Below are 22,555 nucleotides of genomic sequence, written 5' to 3'. Positions count from 1 at the left end.
ACATATGGATCAAAGAAGAAATCATAAGAGAAATTAAAAATATTTTTAACTAAATGAAAACGAAAATATAGCCCATCAAAATCTGTGACATGTAGCAAAAGCAGTGCTTAGAGGGAAATTTATATTATTGAATGCATATCTTAAAAAGAAAGTTCTAAAATCAATAATCTGTTTCCGTCTAGAATACTAGAAACAGAAGAGCAATATATGTCTAAAACAATCAAAAGAAAAAAATACAAAATTAGAGCATACATCAATGAAATTAAAAATAGAAAAATCAATCAAGAAAAATCAAAGAAATCAAAAGATGGTTCTTTGAAAATATCAATGAAATTGATAAATCTCTACCTAGGCAAATCAAAAAAATTAAGACAGAAGGCACAAATGAATAATAATGTGATATAGTCTGGCTCTGTGTCCGTACCCAAATCTCATCTCGAATTGTAATCAGAATTGTAATCCCCATGCATTGGGGGAGGGACCTCCAGTTTCCCCGTGCTGTTCTCGCGATAGACAGTGAGTTCTCATGAGATCTGATGGTTTTATAAGGGGCTTTTCCTCCCTTTTCTTGACCTTTTCCTTCCTGTCGCCATGTGAACAAGGGCGTGTTTTGCCTCACTTTCCGCCATGATTATAAGTTTCCTGAGGCCTCCCCAGCCCGGAAGAACTGTGAGTCTAACCTCTTTTCTTTATAAATTACCCAGTCTCAGCCATGTCCCTAGAGTAGCGTGGGAATGAACGAATGTTACTGTAAATTAAATAAAGCCTATTAGAGGTGGCACATTCCTATAGCCCCAGCTACTGGGAAGGCTGAGGCGGGAGGATCGCTTGAGCCCAGGAGGTTAACCTGCAGTGGGCTGTGTTTGTGCCACTGCACTCCAGCCTGGGCAACAGAGCAGGACCCTGTCTCAAAAAATAAAAAAAAAAATAAAATTTTTAAATGAAAAAAAAAAGTGGCACTATATAATGATTCAGGGGTTAATTCTCCAAGAAGAAGTAACTAACAATCCTTAATGTGTACGCAACTAACAACAGAGGGTCAAAATATGTAAGGCAAAAACTGAGTGCAGCAACGAGAAATAGAGAAATCTGCAATTATTCTGAATAATAATACTATTGGGTAATATTGGAAGTTGGAGACTTCAGCACCTCTCTGTAATCGACAGATCCAACTGGCAAAAGTCAGTAAGGACACAGTCGAAATGAACAGTGCTGTCGATCAACTGGATCTAACTGCAGTGTGCAGCCACAGCTGGGCATCCCTTTGGAAGGAATGCTGCCGTAATGTATGATAAGCACCAACACAGAGATGGCCTGAGAATCCTGGAAGGCCTAGAAAGTCTTTACCAGGAAAGCTCTGCCCTCCTGTACTGGGCAGCCTCACCATTCACTTAACAAATAGTTTACCACATGCCAAGTTTCCTTTTAAATCTTTTACATATATGAATCCATTTAATAGTCTATGAAATAGGTCATGGTACTTTCTCCATTTTCAGATGAGGAAACCAAGGCACAGAAAGGTTGAGTGATTTGTCTGAGGTTGCACAGCTGTGACAGTCATGGGTATTAAATCGAGCACTCGGGGCTCCAGAGCCTTGGTTCTTAACCTCTATCTGTCCAGAAGTCAAATTCTCTTGTGTTTCAGGGGTCAGTGACCTATCTGATGATCTGAGGCAAACCTCAAATCCTATTTGTGGTAATGTGCACACACTTAATTCTGCATTCCATTTTAGGGATTCACAGAATCCCTGAAGCCCAAGTGAGGACCTCTGGTCAAAGGCCCGTCCTCTATGCAGTGGGCAGCTTTTGAGGGTCTCTGAGTAGGAGAGCAGCGAATTTTTCAAAAGCCCATTCTGGGGCTGAGAGAACTCTGGGGGCATGCGGGCAGTGAGCACTCACTGTTGACGAGGCTCACCCTGCCTCTTCACACCACAGCCAGAGCCATTTATGGTGAAACCCCGTCTCTATTAAAAATACAAAAAATTATCTGGGCATGGTGGCGCATGCCTGTAATCCCAGCTACTCAGGAAGCTGAGGCAGGAGAATTGCCTGAACCCAGGAGACAGAGGTTGAGCCATTGCACTCCAGCCTGGGTAACAAGAGAGAAACTCCGTCTCAAAAAAAAAAAAAAGTCAGAAATGAGGCCAAGGCCTGCTCACACATCCAATGCCCCCTGGCCCCTGAAGAGCATCTTCACCTGGGGCCACAGATCCCCAGTGGGTTCACAGCTCATCAAAGAGAAGCATCTCCCGCTCAGGATAAAATCCAGGCCCTGGAGTGAAGAAAGCCAGTCCCCGGAGAACATACCCTGTGACTCCACTTATGTAACATACTTGAAATCCCGTAACTAGGGAAATGGAAAACACATGAGTGGTTGCCAGGGGCTAAGGGGGTGGGTCAGGAAGGGAGCAGATGTGGCTATAAAAGGAGAACTTGAGCCATCCTTGTGGTAATGGAACTGTGCTGAATCCCGGCTGTAGAGATGAATAACAAACCTATGCCATGATAAAATTGCCTAGCTCTAAACCACATGTGTATGCAAACCCAAATGTGTACAAGTAAATCGGGAAATCTGAACAATGTAGGTAGATTGTATCAATGTCAACATCCTGGCTGTGATGCTGTATTACAAATTTGTACAATCTTGCCCTTGGGGGACTGACTCATTCTCTCTCTCTCTCTCTCTCTGTCTTTCTCTCTCTCTCTCTTTCTAGACAGAGTTTCACTTTATTGCCCAGGCTGGAGTGCAGTGGTGTGATCTCAGCTCATTGCAACCTCCATCTCCTAGGATCAAGTGATTCTCCTGTCTCAGCCTCCCCAGTAGCTGGGACTACAGGCACGTGCCAACACACCCAGCTAATTTTTGTATTTTCAGTCAAGACAGGGTTTTATCATGTTGGCCAGGCTGGTCTCAAACTCCTGACCTCAAGTGATCCGCCCACCTCAGCCCCCTAAAGTGCTGGGATTACAGGCACAAGCCACCGCACCCAGTTGATTTCTTACAACTGTGTCTGAATCTTTAATTATCTAAAAATAAAAAGTTTAAGAAAATAAAAGAACCAAGCCCCCTGACAATCTAGCTCCTGCTTACCCCTCTAACATTCCCCTCCTATCCCCTCTCCCTCTTCTGCAAGCCTCCATCAGCCTCTGAGCCCTGGGGTACACTCCCAGCCTCTTCCCTCTTCAAGCCTGTGCCCCGGAAACACTTCAGAAGCCTTCTCTGACCCACCCATCTAATGCGGGCCCTCCCTGTAACTTGTCACAGTGCCCTGTTTATTTCTGTGATAGTGCTTATCACCACCTCTAATCAGATTAGTGAGGTTACAAGTGTGAATGTTTATTTTATTTCAAGATTCAGATAGCAAAGATGGCTTTGATTGCAAAAATATTTTCAATTTCCCTAGATTTTTTTTTTTTTTTTCAGATGGAGTTTCCCTCTGTTGCCCAGGCTGGAGTGCAGTGGTGTGATCTCAGCTCACAGTAACCTCCGCCTCCCAGGTTCAAGCGATTCTCCTGCCTCAGCCTCTCAAGTAGCTGGGATTACAGTAGGCTGCCATCACATCTGGCTAATTTTTTGTGTTTTTAGTAGAGACGGGGTTTCCCCACGTTGGCGGGGCTAGTCTCAAACTCCTGACTTCAAGTGACTGATCCCCCTCGGCCTCCCCAAGTGTGGGGATTACGGGCATGAGCCACTATATCTGGCCTAGATCAAAATACACCATAAGAAAAAGAACACAACCGTGTTAGCCCATTTTTGCATTGCTATAAGAAATGTCTGAGACAGAGTAATTTACAAAGACGTTTGATTGGCTTACAGCTCTGTGGCTGCACAGGAAGCATGGCACTGTATTTACTTGGCTTCTGGGGAGGCTTCAGGAAGATTTTATCCATGGGTGGCAAAAGGGGAGCGGGTGTACATGGTGACAACCAGAGCAAGAGAGGGGAGGGAGGTGCTGCACACTTTAAAACACCCAGATCTTGTGAGAACTCACTCACTCTGGCAAGGACAGCACCAAGCCATTAGGGATCTGTCCCTATGACCTGACGTCTCCCACCAGGACCCACCTCCGACACCGGGGATCACATTTCAACAAGAGATTCAGCGAAGACAACATCCAAACTGTATCAGCAAGCAAAAGACTAGAAAAGGGTAGCAATCTACATTATGAATGGTTAAGGGCCTTAATACATGAAGAGTTCTTACAAATCAATAAGACAAACACCCTTTAAAAAAAAAATAGGCTGTGTGTGGTGGCTCATCCCTGTAATCCCAGTACTTTTGGAGGCCGAGGCGGGTGGATCACCTGAGATCTGGAGCTCGAGACCAGCCTGACAAACACGGAGAAACCCCATCTCTACTAAAAATTCAAAATTAGCTGGGAGTGGTGGTGCACGCCTGTAATCTCAGCTACCTGAAGGCTGAGGCAAGAGAAGCGCTTAAACCCGGAAGGCGGAGGTTGCGGTGAGCCAAGATCACTCCATTGCACTCCAGCCTGGGCAACAAAAACAAAACTCTGTCTCAAAAAACAAGAGAGAAAAGAAAAAGAAAAATAGGCAAAGAACATAAATGGTTCACAAAAGACATATTCCATGGTCAGATGTGTAATAGGCACTCTCAATATACTGTTAGTTGGTGAAGCTGGGAGTATAACAGGTAACCTCAAATTTAAACAATGTATTTATCTATAAACGGATTGTTTGCCTCCCTCTGTGGGACCACTATGAGACCACGAGAGCAGAGCTTTATGTCTGCCCTCCACGCTGCTCTATCCCAGTGCCTACAACAGTGCCTGATGCAGAGTATGCGTTATAGAAACACATCTTAAATGAATGAATGGTTAAAATTCAGCAAGCGTAGTGCAGGAGCAGTGGCTCATGCCTGTAATCCCAGCACTTTGGGAAGCTGAGGTGGGTGGATCACCTGAGGTCAGGAGTTCAAGACCGGCAGGGACAACATGGAGAAACCCCATCTCTACAAAAACACAAAAATTAGCTAGGCATGATGGTGGTGCCTGTGGTCCCAGCTACTCAGCAGGCTGAGGCAGGAGAAGTGCTCGAACCCTGGAGGCGGAGGTTGCAGTGAGCCGAGATCGCACCACCGCACTCCAGCCTGGGCGACAGAGCAAGACTCTGTTTCAAAAAAAAAAAAAAAAAAAAAAAAATCAGCAATAATAAATTTAGTAATCATTTTTAAACATGAACCAGGTCTCAAGGTTTTGTCCATAGTAACCGTATATGCAGTACTTACTTTGTCTGGTACCGTTCTAAGTACGTGCAATATCTTAATCAATTGGGTTCTCCCAAGGAGCCTCTGAGGTGGGTGCCATTAACATTCCCATTTTACAGATGGGAAGACTGAGGCACAGAAAGGTTAGAGCACTTGCTGGTGGTCACAGAGCCATAACCTAGGCACTGTCACTCCAGAAACCATGCATTTAACAACTGTGATTTCTGACCCTTGAAATGCAGTCCCCGAAACCCTGGAACTTTGTCCAGGGAGCCCTACTGGCCTAAGACCCGTTGGCCTAAGCCCCAGATAGAGCAAGTGACAAGACCCAGGTCACACAGTTAGGAAGCAGCAAAGTCACTGAAGGCCCCAGCCAGCCAGGAAGCCACGGCCCGGAAAAACATGCCCGCCAGCAGGAAAACACACTTAACTCACTTTTTTAAAAAAACTGGGGGGAGATTAAGTGGTGAGTCTTGAAACGTCAGAAGCCAGCAGCAGCCTGGAAGCAACCCAGCAGGGCTCTTGCGGAACCCACAAGGGCTCAGGAACCCACAAGGGGAGGTACAGGCCTGCTGGTCTTCTCCCCTCCTGGCAGAAAGCCCAGCCTGGAGGAGAGGCTGGTTCTGCAGACAGGATGCCGGCAGCCTCAGTCAGGTGGCACGTAGAGAGGAAGCCAGGCACGGCAGGGGCTTCACAGGGTGGCGGGGTGGCCTCTGGAGAACCGCTGACCCCTGAAACTCCACGATAGAAACCAGCCTGAAACCTCAGCTCCTGTGGTGCAATCGGTCAGTCATGCTACTTACAAGAAACCGGCCCTGAGCTTCCTCTGGCCTCTGGGACAGCTGGGCTGGGCTGGCAGGAAGCTAGGCACGCACTTCTTCCTGGGACAGCAACCTTCCCAGAACGGGGGTTTCCAGAACTGGCAGCCACATCAGCGGCCATACTGGGATGGTGAGGCAGCCCAGGCCAGGGCTCCAGTACGGCCTGGGGTTTTTCTGGTTGCCTCTGTCCTTAGCCCAGCCAGTGGGAGGGAGGGGGAGGCGACAGACTGGCTCAGCAGCCCCCAGGAACACAAATCAGCACCCTTCACAAACAGCACCCACCAGCCTCCCTGTGGGCCTGCTGTGGCTCACCCGTCCTCACCCACTTGCTAAACTACCTCATGTATTCTCTTTCTCTCTTTTGTTTTAGAGACTGGGTCTCGCTCTGTGTCCCAGGCTAGAATGCAGTAGCACCATCATGGCTCACTGCAGTCTTGAACTCAGCTCAAGCGATCCTCCTGCTCTAGCCTCCCAAGTACCTGGGACAACAGGCACACACCACCATGCCCAGCTGATTTCTAAATTTTTGTAGAGGTGGGATCTCTCTCTGTGGCCCAGGCTGGAATGCTGTGGTATGATCATAGCTCACTGCAGCCTCCAACTCCTGGCCTCAAGCAATCCTCCTGCCTCAGCCTTCCAACGTGTTACAGGCATGAGCTGCCTTGTCCAACCATTTCCTCATTTATTCTTGCTGTGGGTGTTTTCTGAGCACTTCCTATGTGCTGGCTGTAAATTACAGATGGGAACAAGCCATTCATGAATTCATTCATTCATTCCTTTCTTCTTGTAACAAATATTTGAGCAAGGCAAGAAGTTACTGGAGCATTCTGAGCAAAAAAGTAACATGAGACTTTTAAAAAGACCTCTCTTGGCTGGGTGGTGGGGTCACAGGTAGAAGTGGGGACCAGTGAGGAGGCTACCACACTGGCCCCAGAGAGAGGTGCCAAGGCTCACACCAGGCTGTGGGGAAGGGGAGGTTGAGAAGGGGCTGAATTCTAGATCTATGTTGAAGGTAGAGCCCACAGGATTTGCTCACAGGATGGATGCTATGGGGTGGGAGAGAGAACAAGAGGGCTAATAGGAGTCAAGAATGATTCCAGAGCCATTGGCCTTTACCAAGATGGTGGACTTGGTAAAGGAGGAGGAGCCATTGGCCTTTACCAAAGATGGCGGACTTGGTGAATGGGGAGGAGCCATTGGCCTTTACCAAGATGGCGGACTTGGTGAATGGGGAGGAGCCATTGGCCTTTACCAAGATGGTGGACTTGGTGAATGGGGAGGAGCCATTGGCCTTACCAAGATGGCGGACTTGGTGAATGGGGAGGAGCCATTGGCCTTTACCAAAGATGGCGGACTTGGTAAAGGGAGAGGAGTCATTGGCCTTTACCAAGATGGTGGACTTGGTGAATGGGGAGGAGCCATTGGCCTTTACCAAGATGGTGGACTTGGTGAATGGGGAGGAGCCATTGGCCTTTACCAAAGATGGCGGACTTAGTAAAGGGAGAGGAGTCATTGGCCTTTACCAAAGATGGTGGACTTGGTAAAGGGAGAGGAGCCATTGGCCTTTACCAAAGATGGTGGACTTGGTAAAGGGAGAGGAGCCACTGATCTTTACCAAAATGGCGGACTTGATAAAGGGGGAGGGTGCCCATGTGAGAAGCCTGACGGGCGAGCACCAGGGCTTCTTCAGATTAGCAGAGGAGGCAGTTAGCAGGCCCCTGGGGAAGATACCCCTGGTCCTAGAGGGTCAGGTTTCTTTAGGGGTGATGCATAAGAGTTTTCTGGTGGGGGGCCCCAGCATCCTGCATACAGCAGGTGTTCAATACATGATCATGTGTATTTTATTTTATTCTTATTTTAATATGTATACAGTGTTTCCTTGGCACCAGACACTGGCCTAGGTGCTTTAAGACCTCCCTATGAGATAAGTACAGCTATTAAACCCATTTTACAGATTCTGAAGGTTTTTTGTTTTTTTTTTTTGAGACAAAGTCTCACTCTGTGGACCACGCTGGAGTGCAATGGCGCGATCTCTCTCAGTTTACTGCAACCTCTGTCTCCTGGGTTCAGACAATTCTCCTGCCTCAGCCTCCTGAGTAGCCGGGACTATAGGTGCCCACCACCACAACCAGATAGTTTTTTGTTTTTTTTTTTTGTATTTTTAGTAGAGGCAGGGTTTCACCTTGTAGGCCTGGCTGGTCTCAAACTCCTGACCTCAGGTGATCTGCCTGCCTCAACCTCCCAAAGTGCTGGGATTACAGACGTGAGCCACTGTGCCTGGCAGATTCTGAAGGATCTTACAAGAGGGCAGGGTGAAGGAGGGGATGAGGGGAGACTGAGTGAATAGCAGGCAGGAGGGAGGGCACAGCCCACTTCCCACCCTACAATCGGGGCCCTTGTTTGGAGCCAAGGGGAGAAGGAGTGGCTGGGATGGCGCTGGAAGGTTGGCAAAACACCGTTTGCCAGGCCATGGCGGTGGACTCAAACTCTGCCTGCAGGGCACTGGGGAGCCAGTGAAGGCTATGAAGCAGGAGAGGAGCGGGCTGAGGTGAGAGCTGTTGAAGAGGGGCAGGGTTGAGCCTGTTTGGGATCTGGAGGCAGCAGGGACTTGGTGGCGCTTGGCGGGGAGAGCAGGGGCGGAGGGAAAGTGGCCTTGGGCTGGGGCAGTGGGGAGGACCCCAGGACCCTTCCCCTGACGGAGAGCCCGGAAGAGAAGCAGATTTGCTGGGGAGGACCACGCGCTCCTGCGTGCTGTGGATACCCTGAGTCCACGCAGTCAACAGGCGACTTCATCCAGGATCCTGGAAACCAGGCCTGTCTTCAGAAGATTCCAGAGGCCCAAGGGAGGAGACAGAGCCTGAGGAATCGTGCCCAGAAGCCACCCACTCAGGGGCAGCAGCCAACCTGGCCTCCGTCTCTCTGTGACCCATTATCTTGCTTTATTTCTCTGCACCGTTTGCGGCATACCGCATGCTCGGGTGTTATGGGTTTGGTGCCCATATCCCCCACTGCAAGCCCGGCCCACCCAAGGCCAGTGTCCATCCCGCTCACAGCCATCTCCCCAGAGGCTAGCACAGTGCCTGGCACACAGCAGGCGCTCCATGAATATTTGCTGAATGAAGAACGACCAGATGAATCCCCTGGCCGTGTGCAGGGAGCCCTGGTCCATCATCCCGGCTTTTCCTCTTCTCCCTGCTGGACAAACGCTGGCAAATCCCGGCTTGGGGTCCCCTTAAATGTCCTAAGGCGGGCACAGATCTCAGCCACCTTGGGACCCTGACCTCCGGAGAGCTGGTTATCAGTGATCACTCACTGTCCTGAGCAGCGGATGATGGCCTCTGGCGCCAGGGTGCTGATTAGATTCTGACTGTCTTAGTGACAGCCATGGCTCCCAGCTGGCCTCCTTCCTGAGGTCTGCAGAGGTCACTGCGACTGCCCGTGTGTCCCCACTTCCTTTGGCCATGAGAGGCCATGCCCTGGGCCCTTCTGCCCGTGGTTTCACCCCTCCCCTACTGTGCGCAACATTGCTCACCAGCCTCAGCGTTGTTTATACCAGTCTCACTAACAAAAAAGCACTTGAAGGCTGGGCGCGGGGCTCATGCCTGTAACCCCAGCAATTTGAGAGGCCGAGGCAGGTCGATCGCTTGGGTCCAGGAGTTCAAGACCAGCCTGGGTAACATGGCAAGACCCCCATCTCTACTAAATATACAAAAATGTATCCAGGCATGATGGTGCATGCCTGTAGTCCCAGCTACTAGGGGGGATGAGGCAGGAGGATGGTTTGAACCCAGGAAGTCAAGGCTGCAGTAAACTGTGATCATGCATCTGCACTCCAGCCTGGGTGACAGAGCGAGACCCTATCTCTCAAAAAAAGAAGCCCTTGAGCCTCACTCACTCACTTAACCATGACCCGGATCCAAGGAGCATTGTAGATGCAATTAATATCATCTCCATTGCAGAGATGGAGAAGCCAAGGCCCAGAGAGGGTCAGGAACCTGCCTGAAGATGCACAGCTAGTGACTGGGCTGGGATTTGAACCCAGGCCTTTGGCTCTGGCGTCCACAGCACAGTGCCCGGCACAGAAGCAGTCATAAACTTGTTTTTTTATACATCACTCTTTTTGCTTTTTCTGGAAAGCTCAGTGTGGAAGATACAGTCAGACATTCTCCCTGCAGGAACAGAGCCGGGAATGAGGCTGAGGTGGTTCAGAAATTGCCCGAGGCGACAGAGCAGGAAGTAATCAGGCAGGAATTTGGCCTTTGTCACCATTTGCTTGGCCCACAGTGGCAGCAAACTTGTCTCGACAATGACCGGGACTTTGCCCCCTGGGTATAACCAAAGCCGGGACCACATATGGGCACAGATAAGAGCTTCCTGTTCATTTTCCGCCTGCAGACTGGCATGTGGCAGGCGGTGGGTGGGGGCTCCCCATGGAGCTCTTCCTGTTGTGTCACCCCATACCATTCCTGGATGGGTGGGGACACACAGACATGGGGGCCACCTGTGTGGGTAGGGACCCTGGAGCATCTAAGACATAGAAATATAACTCTGGGCCTAAGTGCAGGCTCCACCCTGACTGGGTGGGAGACCGTGGCAGGCTGGGGCCTACTCAGACCCTCAGTCTCCTCATCTGTGAAATGAGAATATGATCACTTGCTTCATAGGTAGTTGCAAGGATGTGAAGAGGCCATGGCTAGGTGAGAGGCCTGGGACAGTGTTGGTGGAGTGGGTGGCAAAGGCTCATCTCTGAGCACCAAGAAAATTCTTTGAGATCTTGAGCAAATGACAGCTGCCACAGGATGTCACAGATACAAGCTGAGCAAAGGAAGCCAGGCTCAGAACAGCAATGCTGCCTGGCTCTGCTTAGATAAAGGAAATAATCTGATCTTGGAGTTGGCAGTCAGGACGGTGGCCTTGGAGAACAGGGCTGTGACCTGGCGGTAACAGGAGGAAAGCTTCTGGGAGGCCTGTCATGCACTGCTGCTTGATTAGGTCATATTCGGTCATAAAGCTTTACACTTGTCTGTACATGTGTCTGTAGGTACGCCGTGATAAAAGGGCAAAGAATGCAGACAAGAGGCAGAGGCTGCAGTGAGCCGAGACCGCGCCACTGCACTCCAGCCTGGGCAACTGAGCAAGACTCCATCTCAAAAAAAAAAAAAAAAGAAAGAAAGAAAGAAAAGAAAACACACAGGAACAAGAAGGAAGGGGAAGGGCAGAGGCTGCCATCTAGGCTGTTGGGTGGACAGCGAAGATCTCAGAATCTAACCCTCAGGGTAGGTGGGATCCCAATGGCCCCTTAATCCACACCCGATGAAAACCTAGGTCCCCAGGCCTCTCCAGAGGCCACCAACCCTCTACCTTTCTGCCTCTGGCCCACAGCCCACAGCCACCTCTCTCGTGGCCACAGAGCCACGCCTTCTGGAGTAAACGCAGATACCTACAGGTACAGAGTCACGTGACCTCAAGGAGTAGAGAGGGAACACGTGGAAAATACACCCCTCTGTGATAAAGGACAGCTACTTTTTTGCCACATGAAAACGAAGGCTTTTATGTTGCTAGGTCTTTTGATTTTTCAAAAGAAATTAGAATGTATATTTGTATGTGTGTTATCCTGGCTTTTTCTTTTCTTGTTTTTTTTGTTTTTTGTTTTTTTTTTTTTTGAGACAGAAAATCTTGTTCTGTTGCCCAGGCTGGAGTGCAGTGGCACCATCACAGCTCCCTGCAGCTGTGGCCTCCTAGGCCTCAGCGATCCTCCTACCTCAGCCTCCCGAACTGCTGGGACAGATACAAGAATAGTACTGGGAAGGGAAGAGTGTGGTCCCTTTAAATAATACAGAACGGGGGAAGGGAAGCGCTATGTGGAGGAGGGCATGGCCCTGGCTAGGGTTCCACCCCCACGGACTTCAGTGAGAACAGGCATTTCCTGTCCAAATGTGACATTTCTCAAGACCATCCTGGCCTGCCATGCCCCCATCCTGTGCCTATAACTCCCCAACTGAAAAAAAAAACAACAAAAAAAACAAAAAAACCCAGAGGGGCAGGCAGGACGGGGTGTATTCTCATTTTACGAATGAGGAAATTGAAGCCCAAACCAAGAAAATGATTTGCCCTAGATTCTAGAAACAGAGCAGAGACGTCAGTGCAAGGTTTGCTGCTGCTGTTGTTTTTAACTCATCTGGCTCATTAGCACAGGAGGACTCACATAACACGGAATTCATGGCAATGATGTCTTGAGTAAGTGCTAGAAGAGAGAAGGCGGACAGGTTTTTTGTTTTTGTTTTTTTTTTGAAAAGAGTCTTGCTCTGTCACCTAGACTGGAGTGCAGTGGTGCAATCATAGCTCACTGCAGCCTTGAACTCCTGGGCTCAAGTGATTCTCCCGCCTCGGCCTCCCAAGTAGCTGGAAATACAGGTGCACACCACCACACCCAGCTAATTTTTTTTTTTTGGTAGAGGTGGGTTCTCACTATGTTGTCCTGGCTGAAAGTTGGCTCTTTTATACTAATAAAAAGGAGCAATTCGCCGGGCGCGGTGGCTCATGCCTGTAATCCCAGCACTTTGGGACGTTGGGAGGCTGAGGTGGGCAGATTGCTTGAACCTAGGAATTTGAGATTGGCCTGGGAAACATAGCGAAACCCGGTCTCTACAAAAAAAATACAAAAATTAGCTGGGCGTGCTGGTGCACATCTGTAGTCCCAGTTACTGAGGAAGGTGAGGTGGGAGGAGCACCTGAGCCTGGGGAGGTTGAGGCTGCAGTGAGCCGTGATCGCACCACTGCACTCCAGCCTGGGCAACAGAGTGAGACCCTATCTCAAAAAAAATAGGACCATTCACCAGAAAGTTATGAAAATCCTGAACCTTTATTCTATTCTTATGGCTATGCACCAGCATAGCTTCAAAAATAAAGCAAGAAATTGATGGACTCAAAAGGAGAAATTAACAAATCCTCGATTCTAGTGGCAGGTAAATCAGGTAGAAAAAAACACACAATAACTTAACAAATATAGATCATATCATAGCAGCCTGATCTAATAGATTCATTTCTAGAACCTTATAATCAACAGAAAATATACATCCTTTACAAACACAAGAGGAAAGCAATGACCAGAAAAATCCTACAAAGACCTCTGATCCTACAAAGAAAAATCCTACAAAGAACAAATTCTCCACCACTGATATTAAAGAAACCGCATATATTGATCACAACAGCCATAATGACCGAATTTAGAAACCAACAATAAAAAGAAAACTTTAAAAATTCCATTCTGTCTCAAAAATTTTAAAAAGACATAATTAAATAATCTTAAAATAGAAACCAAAAGGGAAATTATGAACTGGGCAGGGAATAACATTGCGTAACAAGTTGTGGAATGAAACCAAAGTGGTACTCAAAGAAAAAATCATAGCCTTTCAGCCTGAAGTAGATTTATTAGAGAGCAAGAAAAACCGGAAACTCTTAGCCTCAGTCAAGGACTCTCAGAATAGAAGAAACTTAATTGACAGTAGCTCGGATAGAAGAAAGACACAGAGATTTTAGCTGATAAGCCCAATAAGCACTTCAAATGGGATATGGCTGCTACACAGTATGATCCCAGGTTGTATCAACAGAAGTATAGCTCCAGATCCAAGGAGGTGATAGTCTCTTTCCTCTTTGACCAAACAGGCTTTGTGTGGGACTCCAACCAACTGAATCGTGTCCAAAGCCAGGTCAAACTTATAATTTCCTAAGTCTGGGAGAATGCCTGAAATAACTACAGTTGTGTAGTCTGAATAAGAGAAATATCTGGGTTTGGAGGGAGATGGTCACTACCTCAAAGGGGCAGGAACAGACCTAGAAAGTGGAAGCTCCTAGAAAGCTAATTTGGGCTGCGCAAGATGGCTCACCCCTGTAATCCCAGCACTGTGGGAGGCTGAGGTGGGCAGGGCACCTGAGGTCAGGAGTTTTAGACCAGCCTGGCCAACATGGAGAAACCCCCCCCCACTAAAAATACAAAAATTAGCTGGGCGTGGTGGCGGGCACCTGAAAACCCAGCGACTTGGGAGACTGAGGCAGGAGAATCACGACTGCATCTCAAAAAAAAAAAAAAAAAAAGAAAGAAAGAAAGCTAATTTGGCTAAATCTCAGGAAGACTTCCTCCCAGTTAGAGCTGCCTACCCGTGGAAATGTGGCTTCTGGAAGAAATATACTATGGCCAAGACCATGGGTAGGCTGTGGCTCTGAGGGCTTGAAGAGCTGCCTGGTCCGGAGATCTGATGTCTCTCTTCCCTGGAATTCAGTCTTCTCTTTTGAAAAGGCAGAATGCTTCCCTGGCCGTTTCAGGAAAACATATGGCCTCTCCTGGGTTCTTCAGCAATGGCTCTGGGTGACGATGCTCGCTGATTTCCAACCAAGAAATGTAGTCCCTTTAAACTCCTGTCCTTGGGCTGGCTGGCTCAGAACCACAATAAATGCACAGGCTTGTGGGTCTGCAGCCCTGGGTTTGAAGCTGGACTCTGCCACTTAGGAGCCGTGTCACCCGGGTAAGTCTCTTCCTCCAGGAAATGAACAGGACACCCACTCACCTCCAGGCCTGCACCCAGCACAGAGCCGATGTGGATTCCAGCCTCCACTGCCAGAGGCCGTGGTTGGGGATGTGGTTTTGATATGATTTAAGCTCATGACATTTATTATGCATTTTATTTCTATTATTATTATATTTTAATATATAATGAAATAATTATACAACTCACCATAATGTAGAATCAGCGGGCGCCCTGAGCTTGTTTTCCTGCAAGTAGACGGTCCCATTTAGGGGTGATGGGAGACAGTGACAGATCATCAGCAATTAGACTCTCATAAGAAGCATGCATCTGGGGCTGGGCACGGTGGTTCATGCCCGTAATCCCAGCACTTTGGGAGGCTGAGGCGGTGGATCGCCTGAGGCCAGGAGTTCGACACCAGCCTGGCCAACATGGTGAAAACCCCTCTCTACTAAATATGCAAAAATGTGCCAGGTGTGATGGCACAGACCTGTAATCAAACTACTAGGCTGAGGCAGGAAAATCACTTGAACCCAAGAGGCGGAGATTGCAGTGAGCCAAGATCACGCCATCGCACTCCAGTCTGGGTGACAAGAGCAAAACTCTGTCTCATTAAAAAAAAAAAAATTTTAAAAAGCACACAACCCAGATTCCTCACATGTGCAGTTCACAAAAGGTTTCAGGCTCCTGTGAGAGTCATCTGTTGCCTATGAGATCTGACAGGAGGCTGAGCTTGGGTGGTAACGCGAGCCACGGGGAGCGGCTGTAAACACAGATGAAGCTTCGCTCACTCACCCACCACTCACCTCCCGCTGTGTGGCCCTGCTCTGTGGGGACTCCTGGCCTGAGACACTGAGGAAGGTGCTCATTCATAAAATAATGTGTAAAATGATTGGATCGCCTGTAAAATGGGGCTTGGAGGAAGCAACCCTGGGCGGCCCACATTCATGGTGTTGCTGGGCAGGCAGACGGCAGGGAGCACACCAACCATGTAAAAAAAGTAGATCGAGGCTGGGACTGGAGGCTCACGCCTGTCATCCCAGCACTTTGGGAGGCCGAGGCGGGTGGATCATAGGTCAGGAGTTCAAGACCAACTTGGCCAAGATGGTGAAACCTCGTCTCTACTAAAAATACAAAAATTAGCCGGGCGTGGTGGTGGGCACCTGTAATCCCAGCTTCTCGGGAGGCAAAGGCAGAGAATTGCTTGAACTTGGGGGGCAGAGGTTGCAGTGAGCCGAGATTTCACCACTGCACTCCAGCCTAAGTGACAGAGTGAGACTCTGTCTCCAAAAAAGGTAGATTAATCTAAATGGAAGGTAGATTAATCTAAATGGCAGGTGTGTCTTCAGCAGTCAGGCATAGTTTTCATTGTGTTTAAACACCATGGTGAAGACTGAGGACTCCGGATCTTCTAGGTTCACAGCCCTGCTCTGCCACCTTCAGGCTGTGTGACCCTGGCCAAGTCACTGAACCTCTCTGTGCCTCTGTTACTTCATCTGCAACATTTGCGTGAGAGTAGCTCCTATCTGGTAGGGTTATTATACAAGTTACATGTGACAATGCAGGTATCTGGCCCTGGCTCCCTCCCTGGCCTCTTTTCCTATACCTCTGTCTTACTAGGTTCAATCCAACTACACCAGCTTCCTTGCTGTGGGTCAAACACACCAAGCTCATTTGCGCCTCTGAGCCTTTGCGCTCTCTGTTCCCACTGCCCAGAGAGATCACTCTTTCCCCGGAGGTCCACCTGCCTTGATATATCAGGTCTCAGCTCAAAAGCCACCTCCTCAAAGTCGCCAACTCCAGAAGGCTTTCAGCTCCATGAGGACCCTCAGTTCTGGGTCACTCACTCCCGTGTCCCCAGCCCCCGGCACATTGGCTGAGCAAGGGTTAAGTGCCTAACCTTGGGCTGGCACTCGAGACTGTGAGCGTGTGTTACATGTCACATTCAACTTTGCTCAGCAGGCTAGAGGCGCTAAGACCCAGCACACAGCCCCTTCTGGGACCCACTTCCTCCATTTCCAGATGCAAGCCCAGCCGGAGACCATCCTCAGCTGAGAGGTGACAGCACCCAGGCTGGCTTTAGCGCAGACTTCAGATGTTTTAAGCAACTGAGAGGAGGTGAGGAGGCCTGCGGGGGCCCCTAAAGAGAGAATGAGTCAGTCAGAGCCAGACCTGAAACCTCAGACACATCAGCATTTCTTGGAAAGGCGAGAACAGATGCATTTAGACAGAACTGTGCGGGCAGAATGCGGGGTAAGCACAGGCCGGCCAGGAAGTGGAGTGTTCCGTCCCCTCTGAGTCCCTCCACCCGGCCCTCTCTTCCTCAGACCCCTATCCCTCATCCCTCTCAAATGTCACCTCCTCAGAGAAGCCCTCCCTGATTCCACTTGCCCCCAGCTTTGCTTTCCTTCCTAGCGCAGTCTCCAGCTGATAGGATATTGCAGGTCCATGTTCTCTCCTGTAAAACCCTGGGGGCCAGACATAGTTCAGAATTCAGAATGACTCAGGATGTAGAAAGGTCATCTTGTATAAAATACCCTCTGATGTGACCCCCACGCAGGGTGGAAACAGCACCCAGTGATCAATTGCATTAATATCTCTGCAGCGAGTCATCCGAGCATCACACCAGGAGGAAAAAGACTAAAAAAACCTCGTGTTTAGCTTCCAAATAAGTTACGAAAAACTTCTGGTTTTCAGAGATTGTGGATTTCAGAATAACACAAAGCCGCTGACCTGTGCACAGGTATTGGCTGTACGTTCCCTGTCTGCTCAACGAGAGTCTAAACCCCAGGAGAGCAAGGACTTGGTCCAATGCTCTGGCACATATAGGTGCTCAATAAATTCCTGAGGAATAAAGGCAGGAGGAAGCCAGGTGCTGGATATGCAGAAGGGACTCAATCCAAAATGCAGAGAGAAACAGCAATCGCTGAGCCCCTTCCAAGAGCAAAATGTCTACAAAAACGATCTCATGAACGTTCTCCCTGCAAATACCCATGACAAACAAAGGGAGGCTCAGAGAAGGTAAACAGCTTCCTCCAGATTACACACTGGGAAGCTGGGAAGTAGCCAGCTCCGATTCAAACCTGGGACCCCCTCTTCAAGCTTAGGCCCTTCTCTCTGCTTCAGGCTCAGAAAAGCAGAGCAATTTGCTGGATGTCACAAAACCCTGGGATGCACCAGGTCTGACATTGGATCCCCCAGCCTCTGCAGGACCTCAAGCCTTTGCTGGGGCGCTCTGATCCACATTCACCAAGGACAAGTCTGTGCAACCTCCAGGCAAGCTCCTGGCCTCTTTTCTAGCCCAGCCATGGGAAGCCTGGCTAAACGTGGCCAGGCATGTCTCCTCTGTGCCAGCCAGGAAGAATACTCAGAAATGTCCTTGATCACCCCAGCAAACTGGTACAAGCAGGAAAGAATACAAGACAAGGAAAGAAGGATGGAGTGTGTCCCTCAGTATGGGCCTGAGGCAAGGCCATTGCATTCATCTCTGGGCCTCAGTTCTCATCTGCAAAATGGGTAAACTCAATCCCAACCAGTAAAACTCCAAGGAGGCAACAATTAAGATTTTTTTTTGTTTTTTTTTTAGACAGAGTCTTGCTCTGTCACCAGGTTGGAGTGCAGTGGCACAATCTCAGCTCACTGCAATCTCCGCCTCCTGGGTTCAAGCAATTCTCCTGCCTTAGCCTCCCGGGTAGCTGGGACTACAGGCACATGCCACCATGCCCAGCTAAGTTTCGTATTTTTAGTAGAGACGGGGTTTCACCATGTTGGCCAGGATGGTCTCGATCTCTTAACCTCATGATCCACCCGCCTCAGTCTCCCAAAGTGCTGGGATTACAGGCATGAGCCACCGCGCCTGGCCAACAATAAAGATTTCTTCATTTAGGCCAGGCACCTTTGCTCACATCTAGAAACCCAATTCTTTAGGAGGCTGAGGCAAGAGGATTGCCTGAGGCCAACAGTTCGAGACTAGCCTAGGCGACATAGCAAGCTCCTGTCCCCCCAAAAATAAAAACAATTAGCCAGGCATGGTGGCTCATACCTGCAGTCCCAGCTACTCAGGAGGTTGAGGTGGAAGGATTGCTTGAACCCAGGAATTGGAGGCTACAGTGAGCTATGACTGTGCCACTGCACTCCAGCCCGGGCAATGGAGAGAGACCATGGCTCTGAAAAAAAAAAAAGGATTCATCTAACAAATACATAGTTGTTACCACATACCAGGTACTGTTTTGTGTTTAACTTAGTCATCACGACGACGGCATAGTCACTCTAATCTCACAAATGCAGAAACTGAGGCTCTGGGAAGTCAGTTACTGAGTAAGTGGCAAAGCCAGCGTTTGCACTGGGTGATCTGGCTGGAGCTCAGACTGTCACTCCCAAGCTATACGTCTTGAGAGATAACAACAGACATATACACTGACTGTGGACCTACTGGCTGTTAGACATTGTGTGAAGTAGCTTATAAAACACGTCCTTAACCCTCATGAAAGCTCACTTTTACAAACGCAAGGAAGCACAGTACCTAAGGAGCTTCCGTCCTGGCCTCACTCCCAGGTACCAGCGAGGGCCACCAAGAGGGGGTGGCGTCTAATCCCGAATGCTCTCCCCCACCCTCCTAGATGGGGTGGAAGAGGTCAGGGGAGGAGGGAGGTGCTTGCCTCCGAAAGAGAAAAGGTCCTCTTTTCTCATGTATTTAAGTATTTATCTGTTTATTTTGAGACGGGGTCTCACTCTGTCACCCAGGCCGGAGTGCAGTGGCATGATCATAGTTCACGGCAGCCTTGACCTCCTGGGTTCAAGCCATCCTCCCACCTCACCCTCCCAAGCAGCTGGGGCCAGAGGCACCTGCCACCACGCCTGGCTAAGGTTTTAATTTTTTTTTTTTTTTTTTTTGTAGGGACAGGCTCTCGCTATGTTGCTCAGGCTGGTCTCAAACTCCTGGGCTCAAGCAATCCTCTCGCCTCGGCTTCCCGAAGTGCTGAGATTACAGGTGTGAGTCACTGCGCTCCACCTCTGCCTCTTCGCAATTCTTTGATACTTCATTTCAGCTCCTTCTTGAACTGGGAGCATTAGTAGACTGTGAACGTCTCAGGGCATAGCAACCCCACCCCTGCCCTGGGCTGTTTGCAGCCCTGGGATTGTATTGTATTAAACATACCAGCCACTGAGTCACTTCCCAGCATTTGGAAATCCTTAGGTTATCTCAGACCTGCCAGTAACTGGATGTGTTGTAACTGGGATGACTGACTGCAGGTTTTCTGTCCTGCTGCCTCCCCAGCATCACCCTCCAGATTCAGATCCAGAGGGCCAGGGTAGGGCCCAGGAATCTGCACTGTTGCTTTTACAAACCAGGCCAAGGTAAAATACACTGGCCTAAGCTTTTTGGCACGGCATTCAAGGCCTTCCGCAACGCAGCCCGGCCCACCTTTCCATCAGTCTCTGGCTTCTCTTCATTCCCTAGGTTCCGTATGTGGTGCCCTTTCACACCTCCCAGCCTCAGCCCACTCTGTGCCCGCCTTTACTTCCCATCCTCCACCTGCGAGACTCCCCTCCTCCACTTACAAGGCTGGCCCAGGGTCCCCTGTGAAGAGCTGATCCCCTCTGGCTTAAGATGCTGCAGCCGCTGGCGCATCCACACCTCGCAGCCCCAAGACTGTCACGTCTGTCTTCCTGCAGAGGGGGTGCTCCTTGAGGCAAGCACCAGTGCCCGGAACGCCACCCAGGGGCGCGCAGGAGCTGAATGAATGGCTTGGCGGGTCACCTCCCATTCATGGGCTGGGCTAGCTGAGTTCTGAGAAACTCCTGCAGGACCCTGAAATGCTCTCACATGCGGGACACCCTGGCCAAACACACACCTGAGACTGTTTCCCACTGGACTTAAGGATTTTAATAAAGGCACTGAGGTCCCAGCAAATGCCTTGGGCTCCTCGAAGGCCACCCAGGGCAGGGAGGTGCAGTGGGTCAAGCCTCCCAGAGGACTGGCTGGGGAAGGACAGAGACCAAAACTGGAGCAGGATTAGCGCTGGCCTGGGGACATCCCCTGAACCCTAAGAAGCAGGCAAACTAGCGGTGCCCTACCTTGCTTAATTTAAGAAATTTAGATTTTGGTTTTTTTAAAAAATCAGGGCTCGGTGGCTCACACCTGTAATCCCAGCACTTTGGGAGGCCAAGGTGGGAGGATCATTTGAGGCCAGGAGGTCGAGATCAGCCTGGGAAACATAGTGAGACCCCATCTTTATAAAATAAATTTTTAAAAATAAAAAAGATCAGATTCCTGGGTTTCCTGAATCTCAGGGCAAGGACCTGGGACTCCGCATTTTAAGCAAATCCCCCAGAGATTCCGGTTATTGGGGTGGCTCCACAAACGCGATTGAGAGATGGAGAGCGGCTGGCTCTGGCGTGGGATTGCCTGGGCTCCAATCCTGCTGCCCCATAGATTGCCAGGTGGGCGGCACCTTGGGGCAAGCTATTAACGCGGCCGGGGGCCTCGGTGACCTTTTCTGTACAATGGCCAAGCATCCTTTCAGTAAAACAAGTCCCAGTCAATCATCGCTACTGGATCCATCTGATACTCGGAGGCGGAGAACGAAAGTCCAAAGGGCCTTGTTTCCCGGATTCATTGACCTAGTACCCAAATTTACAGTCCTCAGAACTTTCCCCACCCGTTCTCTCTCCGAAGTCCTCACTGACTTCCTGAGCGCGGGGCGGGGGGCTGCTGCCCCGAGAAGAGGGGCTGCGTGTTCCCCGATCAGCCTAACCCCAAGCCCCCCACCTCCGCAGGCCGTCCCGGCGGAGGTCTCGGGGCCGGCGCAGGCTTTGGGGCGCGCTTCATGTCCGCGTACCCCCGGCCTCCACTGCCCTTAGGCGGCAAGGACGGGACGTGGCGCTGCTCCGCGCGCACCGAGAGTCGTGGGCTCGGGCCCCGCGCGGGGTCGGGGCAGTTCCCCGGTACCCGCTGCCCGGGTCCCCACCGGCGGCCGAACCCTTCCCGGACGCCCTCGGGCGTCCTCGGGCAGGCGTCCCCGGGCGATCTCCCCGCACCCCGATCCGCGCGCGGGCCCCGGGTCCTACCTGCGCGCCCCTGCTCCATTCGCCGTCCGGGAGCCCGAGCGGGAAGTGGGGGACCCCTGGGCGGCCCTGCCCTGGCCCGCGCCGCGCGGGGCTTTCCTAAGCGCGGGGACCCGGCCCGCCCCGCCCCGCCTTCCTGCGCCCCGCCCCGGCGTCCGGCAGATTTGCATGCACCGCCCCGCCCGGCGCGCCCGGTCCCGGTCCTGGACAGCTCGCGCCACTGTCGCTGTCCCTGCCGCCACCGGACAGTGCTAGCCGCTGTCCCTTCCTGGGGGTGACTCCAGCTTCCTCCCACGCCGCAGCCCGAGGTCGCGCCCAGCGAAGAACTCTGCCGTGGATCCCCTTGGTCTCGGAATAAAACGCCCACGGCCGACCAGGCCTCTCCTGCCCGGCTCCTCCGCCTCCCCTGCTCCGGGGCAGTTGCGTTTGGGGTGGGAGGGCTGAGCGACTGGAATCCTCCTCCGCTTCCTAACAGCCTAGCTTCCAAGTGCCAGTGTTTGCACATTCAATAAATATTTACCCAGCGCCTACTCCAGCTACATTTGGATAGTAAAATAGCCCTTCAGTCAATAGCTAGTGCAAACTGTCAGGCCCTGGGCAAAGGCACTGCAAATGTTAACTCATTTAATCCTGGCAACTACCCTATAAGAGAGTGTTACTATCACCGGTTTTACAGATGGGGAAACTGAGGCACAGAGTCCTTAAGAAATTCAAAATGGGTTGGACAACGTGGCTCATGCCTGGTAATCCCAGCACTTTGGGAGGCCGAGGGGGGAGGATCGCTTGAACCCCGGAGTTTGAGACCAGCCTGGGCAACCCTCTTAGCAAGACCCTGTATCTACAAAAATTAACATTTATAAAATTAAAAAAAAAAGAAAGGAAAGAAACTTAAAATCACGCAGCAGCTAAGCAGGGGG

At 50.3% G+C, this 22,555-nt stretch overlaps 1 protein-coding gene and 1 long non-coding RNA gene across 4 annotated transcripts in view; one reads left to right on the top strand and one right to left on the bottom strand.

Annotated features, from left to right (window-relative positions):
• The window catches only part of IL4R (interleukin 4 receptor), a 49,837-nt gene extending 28,057 nt beyond the window's left edge, over positions 1-21,780 (bottom strand). The window contains exon 1 of one of the 3 annotated variants that reach the window (XM_032243016.1): positions 21,642-21,780. Coding sequence is in view for 1 of the 3 variants with exons in the window: in XM_032243015.1 (XP_032098906.1) it covers positions 14,781-14,783 (3 nt within the window). In the remaining 2 variants the exon portion in view is untranslated. Of the gene's footprint in view, positions 1-14,780; positions 14,806-18,612; positions 18,632-21,641 lie in introns of those variants that run through there. The other 2 variants (XM_032243018.1, XM_032243015.1) reach the window with 2 other exon arrangements.
• LOC116526597 lies at positions 335-12,640 on the top strand. Its single transcript, XR_004258214.1, has 3 exons — positions 335-487; positions 5,784-5,788; positions 12,630-12,640. It is a non-coding gene; the product is annotated as an uncharacterized LOC116526597 (long non-coding RNA).
• Positions 21,781-22,555: the final 775 nt, after the last annotated feature.

Source organism: Sapajus apella, unplaced genomic scaffold, assembly GCF_009761245.1.
Source record: "Sapajus apella isolate SASKATOON/1434 unplaced genomic scaffold, GSC_monkey_1.0 scaffold51, whole genome shotgun sequence".
In the NCBI taxonomy this organism is placed as follows: Eukaryota; Metazoa; Chordata; class Mammalia; order Primates; family Cebidae; genus Sapajus; species Sapajus apella.
The sequence above is the reverse complement of the archived record's forward strand: the minus strand, read 5'-3'. Positions and strand labels throughout refer to the sequence as shown.